Source organism: Paroedura picta, chromosome 2 (assembly GCF_049243985.1).
Source record: "Paroedura picta isolate Pp20150507F chromosome 2, Ppicta_v3.0, whole genome shotgun sequence".
NCBI classification, from domain to species: Eukaryota; Metazoa; Chordata; class Lepidosauria; order Squamata; family Gekkonidae; genus Paroedura; species Paroedura picta.
In genome coordinates, this window is record NC_135370.1 from 131,197,878 (window position 1) to 131,210,738 (window position 12,861).

Here is a 12,861-nt window from a genome sequence, read left to right on the forward strand (position 1 = left end):
TACGCTTTCCAGACACTGGAAACAGGGAACCTGGACCTTCTTGAATGCCATGCTCCAGAGGCCAGTGGAAAGTTAGATCCGGCTGCAGGGAGGCCAGTGAAGACTTGGAGGGGGAGAGCTTGAGGCAGAGCAAATGTCTGTATGTGGGGTGAAGGCCAGGTGAGGTTGGGCTACGTTTGTGGTAGACAGAAACTGATCTGTCAGTTTTCTCATCAGAAAGTTGGCGACCAATGCCGTCACCTGGGTGAACTTTAGGGTGGGGATGACTTGTTGCCAGATACTCTCCCTGGGCACCAGCGTGCTTCAGACCAGGGGACTCACATGGAGGTCGGCATCCCCCCCATGTCACCAAGCCCCACCTACCCACCTGCCCCATGTGCCAACTAAGCTAGATATGGCTTGGCAGCTTGGCACAGTGTTTTTAAAAACTTGTTCATTAATAATTAGAAGTTTTTGGTTGAGGCCAGGGTGATAGACAATCTCACCCCTCCTCAGAGACCTTCCATATAACATCATCTCTGGAGGCTGGGAATATGGAAGAAATGGGGAGGAATTTGGCTGTGATTATTAGTTGTGGGGTTTTAATAATTTTTGCTCTTGTTGTTTTATTATTATTGTTCCACAAGCCAGCAGGCTGGGAACAGTTGCCTAAAAGTGTAATAAACAAAAAATCGGGATTAAGCAGTGAAGTGGCTAAATTTGTGCACGACACAGATTTGTTCAGGGTGGTGAAAACCAGGGAGCATTATGTGGCACTCCAGTCATGGTAGATAACTCACTGAAAACATCAATTCATTTTATTTATTTATTAATTATGGTTTAGGGCAGTTTAAATTATAACTCTCATGTGGTTAGAACAGACAAAAGAAAGTATTTTTCACTCAAAGCATAATTAACACATGAAATCCACTGCCACAAGAAGTGGTAGCAGCGAGCATAGTTTCCAGAGAGAATTAAATAAACCTATAGAGTAGAGGTCCATCAGTGGCTATTAATCACAAGGTATAGACGGAACACTGTCTGGGGCAGTGATGCTCTGTGTTCTTGGTGCTGGAGGGAGCAACAGTGGGAGATCTTCTGGAGTTCTGTCCCCACTCATGTTCCTCCAAGTGGCTCCTAAATTTTGGGCACTGTCTGACACAGATTATTTATTTCAGATATGTGTCTAGAATCTAGACTTATTGATAGTCCAATTTGTATCAAAAGGGTTAAGCTAAAGCAAATTTTAAAAATTATATTGTGTGCACGTACAAAAATGAGGAGAGTGAACAAGTTGGCTTGAAACTCAATGCCAAAAAAATGAAGATCATGTCATCCAGCCCTCTCAATCCCTGGCAAATAGATGGGGAAGAAACGGTGGTAGTGAAAGATTTTATTTTCCTGGGCTCCCAGATCACTGCAGATGGGAACTGCAGCAAAGAAATTAAAAGACGCTTTCTCATGGAGAGGAAAGCTATGACAAATCTAGACTGCATCCTAAAAAGCAGACACATCACCCTGCCAATGAAATTGCATCTAATCAAGGCTATGGTCTTCCCAGTTGCAATGTATGGCTGTGAAAGTTGGACCATAAGGAAGGCTGAGCGTCAAAGAATTGAGGCTTTTGAACTCTGGTGCTGGAGAAGACTCTTGCGAGTCCCTTGGACTGCAAGGCGAACAAACCGGTCAGTCCTAGAGGAGATCAGCCCGGACTGCTCCTTAGAAGGCCAGATCCTCAAGATGAAACTCAAATACTTTGGCCACCTCATGAGAAGGAAGGACTCCCTGGAGAAGAGCCTAATGCTGGGAGCGATCGAGGGCAAAAGAAGAAGGGGACGACAGAGAATGAGGTGGCTGGATGGAGTCACTGAAGCAGTAGGTGCAAACTTAAATGGACTCCGGGGAATGGTAGAGGATAGGAAGGCCTGGAGGGTCATTGTCCATGGGGTCGCGATGGGTCGGACACGACTTCGCACATAACAACAACAACAACAACAAAATTAAAAACATTAGGGGTCTGAATGACAGACTGCATAATTTACTAACATTCCTGGTGAATGAATATGTCCTGTGAACCACAAAAACCAAACATTTTGGCAAATCTATTAACCCTGAAGATGTCATTTTTTATTACTTGCAAGAAGGCACATTTTGAAGATGTTAATTGGTTGCAGAAAATGTTGAGTAAACCAACAACACAAAGGACTCAAATTACACTAAAGTAAGTTAATGCATGTTGTCAAGTATAAATCCCCTATATGTAAGACTAAGCTATTAATTGCTATATCCAAAATGTCCATTGGCACATATGTGTGAAAAAAGTCGACCAAGTTGGGTATGGAATTAGATATCTTAAAAGTGAAGGAGGCTGGTTCTAGGATTGAATGGTTTGTGAATGGCAACTAAAAAATGAGAAATGAGGGGGAATTTAACATTCTGCTGCAGTCAGTTGTGTGTAAGCCCTTATTGTTATTTTAACAAAAAACATAGTGTGAAGCCAATAAACATATAAGGAGTATCTTCACTGCCCAATCCCTTTATTTCAGTGTACTATTAAACTAAGGAATTCTTTTCCAGTCTTTGACAAACTACACCCAGTAACATCTTGATGGGCATTTCCAGCATCTAATAGCTGTTCTGTATCCTACAGAGGTAGAATTGCCAGTAGGTATGTGGACTATACCTTATTTTGTGATGCTGCATATGTTATCCACAAACTATTTACTTCCATATAATCCCAGAATAATCCTAGAGACAGTGAAAACAAAATTACGGTGACGTGAGTGGGTTACAGTTGCTGGCAAGTTGTTGCTTGTATGTTGCCTCTGAACTAGGCCTGTGATCAGCAACATCTCCACGTTTTTATTTATGTAGGAGCCAGATAGTATCATGAATAATAGGACGACACTGCATAAAATAGTTGAACTCCTGCCTACAAAAGAGATTTGCTGGCAAAGATGGGCCTCTCTTTTGAAAAAAGGGTACAGGAGGCTCCAAATTAAAAAAAAATCCCAAAAGCTTCAGGCTGTGGGAAGTTATTACTATAAACCTGTTTGGCCAGTCTAAGCAACGCTTAATGCAGAAAATTTTGAGATGATAATTTAAAACAATAACAAAAGGCATTTGACTCTGTTTTTAAATTATGGCTGCCACATAAAAGGCTATTTTTAATACATCAAAGCTTTTTACTCTTTTTACTCTTTTGTGCACTTGGTCACCATATAGGAAAGTCCATCCCCCCCCCTCCATCGCAAAGAAAAACATTCATTTCTCAATATTTCTGGGGCTTTAGAGAAAACCAATGAATGGCTTTACATTTGATGATGATGCTGAAGAAGAAGAGTTGGTTCTTTTACCCCGCTTTTCTCTACCAGAAGGAATCTCAACGTGGCTTACATTCACCTTCCCTTTCGTCTCCCCACAACAGACACCCTGTGAGGTAGATGAGGCTGAGGGAGCCCTGATACCACTGCTCGGTCAGAACAGCTTTATCAGTGCTGTGGTGAGCCCAAGGTCACCCAGCTGGTTGAATGTGGAGGAGGAGTGGGGAATCAAACCCTAGAAGATGATGCTCTTAACCATTCCACCAAGCTGGCTATCACTCTGATTCAGGACGTGAGTTGCCTCCATTCAGGATGTGAGCTGTCTTTTAGGTTGTTTTTCTGGCCCTCATTTTGTGTTCTGAGGTCTTGCTGCTTGAAAAGATTAGCTTAACCTGGATACTCCAGTGCAGATGTAACACTTCCTAACCATGGTTAGATAAATGTGAACATCTCACAAGGTTATGTGTTCTTCCCCTCATTCATTCCAGTGTGGGCTGTCTGCTCCCTTTCAGTTTCAGAACTTATTATGTTTAAGGCAGGCCCTCCAGATGTCCATGGACTACAATTTCCATGGCCCCTGCCAATTCCCATGAGCCCCTGTTAGCATTTCTACATAGTTCATCGTTGTAAGAAAAAAGGAAAATTGAGACAGGAATGGTATCTGGCCAGTTCGAAGTCCAAACAACTAAATATGCTAGAGTAAAAGATTAGGTTAGGAGGGATGCGTGAATGAGGACCCCAATTTCTCCCATCCCCAGTTCAGTAGGCCTCTAGAGGTCTGGAGAGGATAAGTACTGGAGGAAGAGTCCTTTGGCTAATCTTAATTAACTGTGCCTCCCTCTGACTTTTTAGCAACAGGGAGCACCCTTTAAATCTTCAAGTGTCCTGAAATGGGGTGACTAGAGTAGAACAAGGGTGGCTGGAAGTATGTCAGTTTTTATACACAGTCAAATTATCTCATGCAGCACGCAGACAAATGCAGCACGGAGACAAATATTGTAAGAAGTAACAATAAGTTTCAAGACTACTTAGTTGCAGTCAAGACAAATCTGCAGCAGCTCCAAACTCAGCATCTAGCTTCCAAACTCAGCAAAATTATGCTATGACAAGTTCTTAATGATTTATGACTCTACCAACTTGTCTATACTATCTTAATACAGCGCGCGGCGCCGCGGGCGCCGCGGACTAAATAAAGCCGTAAGGGCTTAGGTAGAGGAGTTAGGGCGGGCTCGGTCTGGGATGAGGAAGGGTGCTAATTGGCCCCTTCCTCCGGACAGACCATCGGCGGGGCCAATTGGCAGGTGCCAAGCACTTGCCGATTGGCCCTGCCGATTCCCGCCCTGGCGAAAAGGGAGCAACTGCGAGCCGCGCTATGCGCGGTTCACAGTTGGTCCCTTGCCGGCGGCTTGACGCGTCGGGAGGCGCAAAGCGCCTCTGACGCGTCAGGCCTCCGGCAAGGGAGCCCCTGGCAGCCGCGCGCAGCGCAGCTGGCGGGGGCTCCCTTGCCTAATGGCCGCCAAAAACCAGACACCGCCGAGGAGCCACTGCCGCACACAGCACCAGGCTGCCAGGGAGCTGCTGTGCGAAGCCACAGCCTCCCTTCTCCACCTCTTCCCCAGGCCGCTGCCGAGACAAGGACGCCGCGCTGCCACCGCTGGCCTCCTCTTTCAGGTAGGCTTCCTTCCCTCACGCTACCCTCGCCTGTCCCTCGCTCTGCCCCCGCCTGCTAGTGCCCACTGTATTTCTTATACAATGGGGGTTTTTCCTAGTTGGTAGAATGAGTGTAATTGCCAATGTTGGACCTACAAGCTCTGATATGTCTGGAAACAGCTGTATTTGCAATGGAACCCCAGATTAAGACCAACAGAGACTCAATTTCCCTGTTTACTAGCGGCTCACACTACTCCCCATAAGTCTAGATGGAAGAGTAAGAACTCCATAAGATCATCCTTCATTTGTGACAGATAACAAAAGCAGGCGGGATGAACAGTGGGGGTGGATGAGTGGACTTACTCATCATATCTCAGCCTGATTGGTTGTCAGCAAGTTTTAATGCTGTGTCGGAATGTTTAGAACAGTAAAGACTGTAATTCAGTCTTCTTCCCTCCCACCTTCCTACTCACCCTTTTGTAAGACCTTCACCTTGATCCCTCCCACTAGTTTTGTACTGCCAACTAACTCTAATTTGGACAGTACTTCCCCTCCCTATTCATCTGTTGTTGTCTGAGTTTGTCCAAGTGTGGGTGCAATATTTTAATATGGAATGTATTTGTAATACCCAGCACGTGTAGGACATGGATGCATAGTCAGTTAAATAACTTTGAACTGTGTTAGAATCCTAGAGTTGGAAGGGACATACAAGCCTTCTAGTTCAACCCCCTGCTCAATCAGCCTAAGCTAGCATCCAGGATAAGTATAAATTGTGATTCAACCAGTTCCAGTCTCTGCCTTTGTCCCATGTTCCTCTCTGATATGATGTCTGTGCCATGGCATTTTGGTTTATTATTTAGGTATTATTCCTTCTTTCTTTCACATACTATCCATGAAGGCAAGCTCCTGGACTGGCAAGTGTCTGCCCTGCCAGACTCCCTGCTTTCTTGGTTTGTGCTGCCAAATGCCTCCCTTCTTCAAACTTCCTCTGCATATAAAACATTTCCTCTTGGGAGGAATGGATGTGTAGAATCCCCAAAATTGTGATCCTAATTAGACTGAAGGAACAGGCAGGAATGTATTTCCCATTGAAACCAATGAAGATCGAAAGGAATTGAATGACCAAAATGAAAAGTTGTGGCAGAATATGAGCTTCTCACTTCTTCTCACTTCTTCAGATACTTGAAGATGTATCTGATAATATGAGCAATGACTTATCAAAGTTCATACCCTGCTACAAATTTTGTTAGTCTTTAAGGTGCTACTGGATTATTGGTCATTTCTGCTACTACAGACAGACTAACATGGACACCCATCTTGATCTAAAATGAAAAGCTGTAGTGTTGAATATGATGAAATCAATTAAAGGTCAGTGTTGGATAGTATTCTTGATTTTATAAAGGATACCTGCTAGTAGCCTGCCCTCCCTACATGCAGCTCAGGCTTATGGTGGGCCTGACGTACCCAGGCATATGCTTTATCCAGTGTTCCATCTACATGCTGATGTCCATTAGGACAGGAAGGTGTGATATTGTCTTTCTGCAAGAACGGGATGGATACTGGGAAAGAGCTTTGTCTCAACCAAAAATTCTATTTCAGTGATCATCAATAATATTTTACAATCACACACAGTAACTTCTAAGGCTCTTTTAGTACTGATGCTCCTCTGAAATCTCTGTAGAGGATTGAACTGAACTTTGGAGCTTTGGATCCTTTATGAGCTTTGGATCCTTTGATTCCCCTCCCCAGCTATTCCTGGGCCCTTTATGCATGCAGGGCTAAATGCTGTTTTAATTTACCCCACCCTTTAAGTGGCTTCTTTTTAAAACATTTGTGGTTATGCATGTTTGACAGCACTCACAGAAAAAAACATCATATATTCTTCTGCAATTTGAGGCACTGAATCTTCTTTTCTCATTCAATCTCATTTAATTTCTTCTTGATACAGACCCCATCCCATTTCTGTCTGTGTAGGTGCCCTGATCCCCACGATAGCCATTTTTGGCTGGTCAGATCCCCTTCCTCTCTTTTTCAAAAGTGGAAATGCTGGTTGGATCCAAGCCAAAGTGGGAGAGTTTTCAGCTTGGTTGAGGGAAACCTCCTGTCTTCTTTATTATTTATTTATTTGATTTATGTTCAATGGCCTGGTTGACTATGATGTCATCCGTTCAGTCATGTCTGAACCTCAGCAATTCTATAGGAAAGTCTTCGCCATGTGCCCCTGTCTCTGACTGCTTCTTTTATTTGGTTCATGGTCATCCCTGTATCGGCTTGGATCGTGTCGAGCCAGCGGATCCCTTGGTGATCACGTTTCCTTTTGCTGCTGACCATGCTGAGCATTAATGGGTTTTCTAGTGAATTTGATCGCATGATGTGTCCAAATTAAGTAAGCTTTAGCCATAATATCTTCCCTTCTAATGACATAGTTGGTTTGCTCCTCTCTAAAACTATCCTCTCTAAAACTATATTCAACACCTCAATGACCTGGTTACTTTCAGCCTAATTTATTAATAGGATTGTTGTGAGGCCTTTATCTTTCCAGTGATAATGTTACAGATTATTATTATTGGCACACTTTTTATTAACGTTGCTGTTTCTTTAGATTTTAAATGGATATATGAGATGGGAAACCAATAATCAAGTTTTTAAAAGCTGAAAGGGAGTGTTGTTAGTGGAGCAATTTTAACCCTTTCGTGGGTGGGAGAACATATTTTAACAATATTCAGCAGACCAAGTTCAGGCAAGGATGTATAGTCTGAGAACTATTCCTGCTTTTATTGGTAATTTGACAATTCTAGTGCCCCAAAATCCTATTATATCTATAATTACCTATATCTATTATATCTATAATTATTTTCAACAATGAGCTCAAATACTTAGTTCTATTTTCTTTAATAATTTATTGTTATAAAGTTTGATTCTGAGTGTTTTGGTGAATCCTAGAGCATCATTACTGATATCATGATGTCGCTATTACTTTTTTTACTAGAAGTGATGTTGTTCACCAGCATGACACTAGCACTTCCATTCCTACCCCCAAAATTGTGGAGGAGGGGGTCTACTCTACTTTTGGGGCGGTCTGTTAATGAAATCATGCATTATGTTGTTCTACAGTAGATGCAATGTTAGGAAGTAGAAATGTGTGTTGAGATGGTCTGAATATGTAACTGATTTTCTGGGATACCTATTAATGGGTCCTCCCCAAAAATCTAGAAATATTTAGGAGTAATCAGGTATATCAGGACCCAGCTGGCTCATGGGACTGTTTTTGCTTTAATTGTGCAGTGTGTCTGTGTCAGTATCATCTTGCCAGGTTAGTTTGGCTGGATTTTGTGCTTTGAAATTAGCTTTGTCTCAGCACTGTCTTTGCTTAAGTTGGTTTGTGTTAGATTCTCAGGTCTGACATTTTGTTTGGTTTGCAACATCTCCTTTGTACAATTGGCTTGGCTTGGATTCACTGATGGACATTGGCTTGGAGTTTCTGAGTTGACATTTGTTATGTTAGGCTTACCACATTGCCCCATGGTTGTGCTGGGGTTCTGCATTGGTTCTTTGGGTTTGCTGGTTCTGTTATGGCCACTAATTGCTTTATTTACTCTTGTATGTTTGGTTATTTTTTGTCCTTGAGAAATTACTCCCATAGGAAACAATGGAAGATGGCTGGAGGCACCTTGTTCAGGGGTGCATAGAATTGGACCTCTTAGCCCAATTCACTTGAAATTGGCAGTGGCAGTGCCACTACAATTTTGGTAACATTAGCTGTAAAAACTACTCCTCCAGCCCTCTGAAAATATTCTCCATAGGGAATACTGGTACCAAGTAATATGAGAAATCCCCCCATGCCCCAGATCTAAATAACAAAATGGTATTTGGGACTCAAGTAACCAGGAATACGAATAACTTGGGGCTCTGATATCCAGATTTGAAAACAAAAATTCCCATGGTGCACAGTGTCTTCTAATTTTTAAGATAAGTTGGAAGGAACACACAAGTTAAATGATTCAGAATGCCTGAGGAAGAGCTAACAAGAACAAAATAGCTGCCTTGTATATCCATTGATAGAAAGGATACATATATATTTAAATATAGTAATAAATATCACTTTATCACTTGATTATCAGGTGGAACGGCTGCTAGAATGGTGTAGATAGGCCTATTCCAGCAAGGAAAATCTTTTGTTAATTCAGTTCAAGTGGAGATTTGCCATTTATTTCAACAGGATGTTAATGGCACACTTTTAAAACTATGTGTATATGAAAACAGAAGACTGACATGTGATGCCTTGTAATAAGTCCCTGTTTGGTTTTGGTTTTTTGATATGTGTGGTAGAACTTTATCTCAGTGGTTTAGATACTTCTCATGCTTTTTGGTTATGCATCACAATTATGCCCAACCTGGTTGGTATTGAAATAATTATGACGTGAATGTAGATTTGTGATGGTTGTTTTCATAATGGTGTCTATCTGGTAGAGCATGAATTTTCATAGGAGTCATATATATGTATCACACCCTCAGCAGCCACAAAAGTGGAAGGGAAATGGTGCAACCTTGTTTGAACCCTGTGTTGCCGTTATGCTTGTGTGTAACAGGGATATGAGGAAACCATGTAGGAAATTCTATTCTTCAGTACCTAGATATGTCATTCTGTACTAAAGATGGAAGTAGCCTTGTCCATTATCATCAACACCACTCATGATTGGCCATATTTTATCTCCAAGAACATTATTAGGGCTCATTGGACGATAGTGAGATTTCCATGTCTTAGAGACTGCCTCTCTATCTCATTCTGCTAATGCCAACCAACTGGTGGTCTCATGGTGGTGTGTCTGGCTTCAACCACAGACTTTCTGTCCTGGCCCCCTCCTGTTGGGATGAGCTCCAAGAATATATCTGGGCTTGGTTGGAGATGGCACAGTTCCACAGAGCTTGTAAGACAGAGCTCTTCCACCAGGCTTTGGGTTGGGGCCAGTGATATGTTAACATCTATTGAGCCACAACTGCTAACTTGCTTACCATAAGACACCCTAGACCATAGCCTGATCTTTGGGAGAATATATATATATGAGCTGAGTCAGGTATTTGAAAATCTAGCATTCTTTAATCGGATGAACAAAAGGCAAATTTTCTTGGGACTTTAACAATGAGCAGCTTGCACTGACCAAGTGAATGTCTGGTGAAGACAAATGACCAAGTATTTATAACAGGATCCTACCCAATATCATTAGCATAAATTTTCCACTTGTGGAATAAATAGGATTTGGCTGTATTCATATTTATCTGTGACTCTGGATTCTTGATAAATAAAATAATTGCTGGCTAGTTCCTGAACCCTCTGAATGCATGCAAGATTATCTAGACTAGGTAAACTCAGTTTGTGACTCCCAAAACGTAACACATTGAAGCCACTCAGGTATGGCAGCCTGAATAAAACTATTTTTGTTGCCTACTCTGGGCTTGAGAAATGGAGAGGTCACTTATGAAACAGCTGAGATATACAGGGCTGAATCCTGTAGAATATTTCTCACATGTGCTGCAGTTCCTATGGAAGTGTTGAAAATTACTCCCTGTTGTTTGCTTGTGCTACATTAAAGAGATTGTATCCCTGACTATAGAATCATAGAGTTGGAAGGCCCCTCCAGGGTCATCTAGTCAACCCCCCTGCACAATGCAGGAACTCATAATTACCTGCCCACCCACAGTGACCGCAATTTCAAGCCCAAGTGATCCCCCCCCCACCAAAAATCTCCAGAATCCAGCCTGGCCCGGAGGAAATTTTTGCACGAATGGGAGGGGATTTCTCCCAAATTCCTCTTTTCACTGGAGGCCCAATGCTATAATTGAAGATACAAGCCACTTGCGTGATCCAGATCCCAGCAGACATATGTACCTTTTAAAATAGCTTTGAACAATTATTACTTGTTGCTCTCTAGCCACTAAACAACTCTATTGTTTGAAACAGTAACCCAGTCTGACTGTTACGTGACTTTATGGATGCCAACTGCTTCAATGAAAAAGGAAAAGACCCATACTGTGAAGGATAACAAAGACCCAGTGTGGAATGAAAGTTTTCACTACAGAATTCAGAATCAAGTAAAGGTAAGGACTAGAGCCTGCAATATACTCACTCAGCAGAGATCAAGGCCAATTTTGTGAATTGGGCATAGGGACAAATAACAGGGATCTATGTGGTAGCCTGCTGAAATAGGGCAATTTCTTTGGACAGAGGAGTCTCATAATCGTTGCTTCTCAGCATCCCCCAAAATTCAAAACAATCCTATTTCCACTTTGTGGGAAATTATTTTATATAAATAATAGGGTAAGAAGTTAAATACATAGAAGAAGAAGTACCAGGGATATCAGGGATTGGCCGCTGTGAGAAGCATAGGGCCATCAACTTTAAGGCCTTGAGATCTCATGGAATAACAATGGATCTCCAGTCTACAGAGAAAAGTTGTCCCGGAAAAAATGGCTGCGATGGAAGGTGACAAACAAAAAACAAAAAGGGGAGGGAAAACCCAACCTGGAATAGAGCTGAGAATCTAAAAAGGTAAAGAAAACTGCTACTTTATACAATAAAAACCTTATTTTATTTGAATTTTATTTATGGAGCTCAAGTATATAAAAGTATAAAAAACAATAAAAACAGCAGGGAGTGGCACGTCACACATATATATGTTAGTTATGTCCTAATCCCAAGATCTAACGCATTTCGACCTATACAGGTTTTCCTCAGGTGCACATGAGCACACAGCAGGCTTCGCGCCTCTCGCCACGTCAGGCCGCCGGGCAGGGAGCCCCCGGCAGCCGCGCTATGCGCGACTGCCGGGGGCTCCCTTGGGCAGCGGCCTGATGCGGTGAGAGGCGCTTTGCGCCTCTCGCCGCGTCAGGCCGCCTGAGAGGGAGCCCCTGGCAGCCGCGCTCTGCGCGACTGCCGGAGGCTCCAGCGGCCAGGAGAAGTCAGAGTTCAGCCGGTCTGTGGGCGGAAAGGAGCAGGGCCGCCGCGTCATCGACGCGGCGGCCCTGCTCCTCTCCCCGCATCGAAGTGGAGGCAATGGCGGCCAAGGAAGCAATGGGGAGGCGTGCTTCGTGCGCCTCCCCATTGCCTCCTTGGTCCAGGATTGACACTCGGAGGAGCGAATCAGGAGCCGCTTCGCGGCTCCTGATTCGCTCCTCCGAGTTTTTATCCCGGACACAGCCCGCCCTAACTCCTCCCCACCACTGCTTAGCGCTTTATATAGTCCGTGGCGCCACGTGCGGTTTTAAGATGTAAAGGGTGTTTGCAGATCCTTACAATAAGAGGTCATGGTTTTAACTGCCTTCAAATCTTATCATAAATAGAATTCATTGATTCATTGTGAGGTCCAGTATAAGGTTATGTGAGGTCTAGTATAAGGTTATATTCTGCTGTCTTGCAACAAATGTATATCTGACTTTTCATGTCCAAACTATGGTTTATTGATTTATGTATATAAAATTCAGTTCACACTGAAAATGTTATTTATTTTGGTACTGTTTTAATCATTGTAAATATACAAACTTTTTTGTTGATATTTATTTATATGCAGGCTGTGCTTGCAGAAGGCACCCATTTCACCTTCATTAATAGGTTTCTTAAAAGCTTACTATATGGCACTTGTAACAATAGGCAGGCCCTAACCTGGATGGCCGAGGCTAGACAGATCTATCTAAGAAGCTAAGCAGAGGCACTGGCAAACAACCTCTTTTCAGCTCTTGCCTTGAAAACCTTATGGGGTCACCATAAATAGGCTGTGATGACTTTTCACCAGTTGAGGCTTTAGTTACAAGTGTCTCTTTATGTCTAAAGCAGGTCCATTAATTAAAGATGTCTGAAATCTCTTTTGCTGGCAAATATTGTGTTTTAGAAGTACACTTACTTCTTCTGATCAAT

At 42.8% G+C, this 12,861-nt stretch overlaps 1 protein-coding gene across 1 annotated transcript in view; it reads left to right on the forward strand.

Annotated features, from left to right (window-relative positions):
* The window catches only part of LOC143830355 (cytosolic phospholipase A2 epsilon-like), a 55,535-nt gene that overhangs the window by 6,623 nt on the left and 36,051 nt on the right, over positions 1-12,861 (forward strand). Inside the window, exon 3 of the mRNA XM_077322773.1 lies at positions 10,912-11,048. Within this exon, the coding sequence (XP_077178888.1) occupies positions 10,912-11,048 (137 nt within the window). The remainder of the gene's footprint in view (positions 1-10,911; positions 11,049-12,861) is intronic.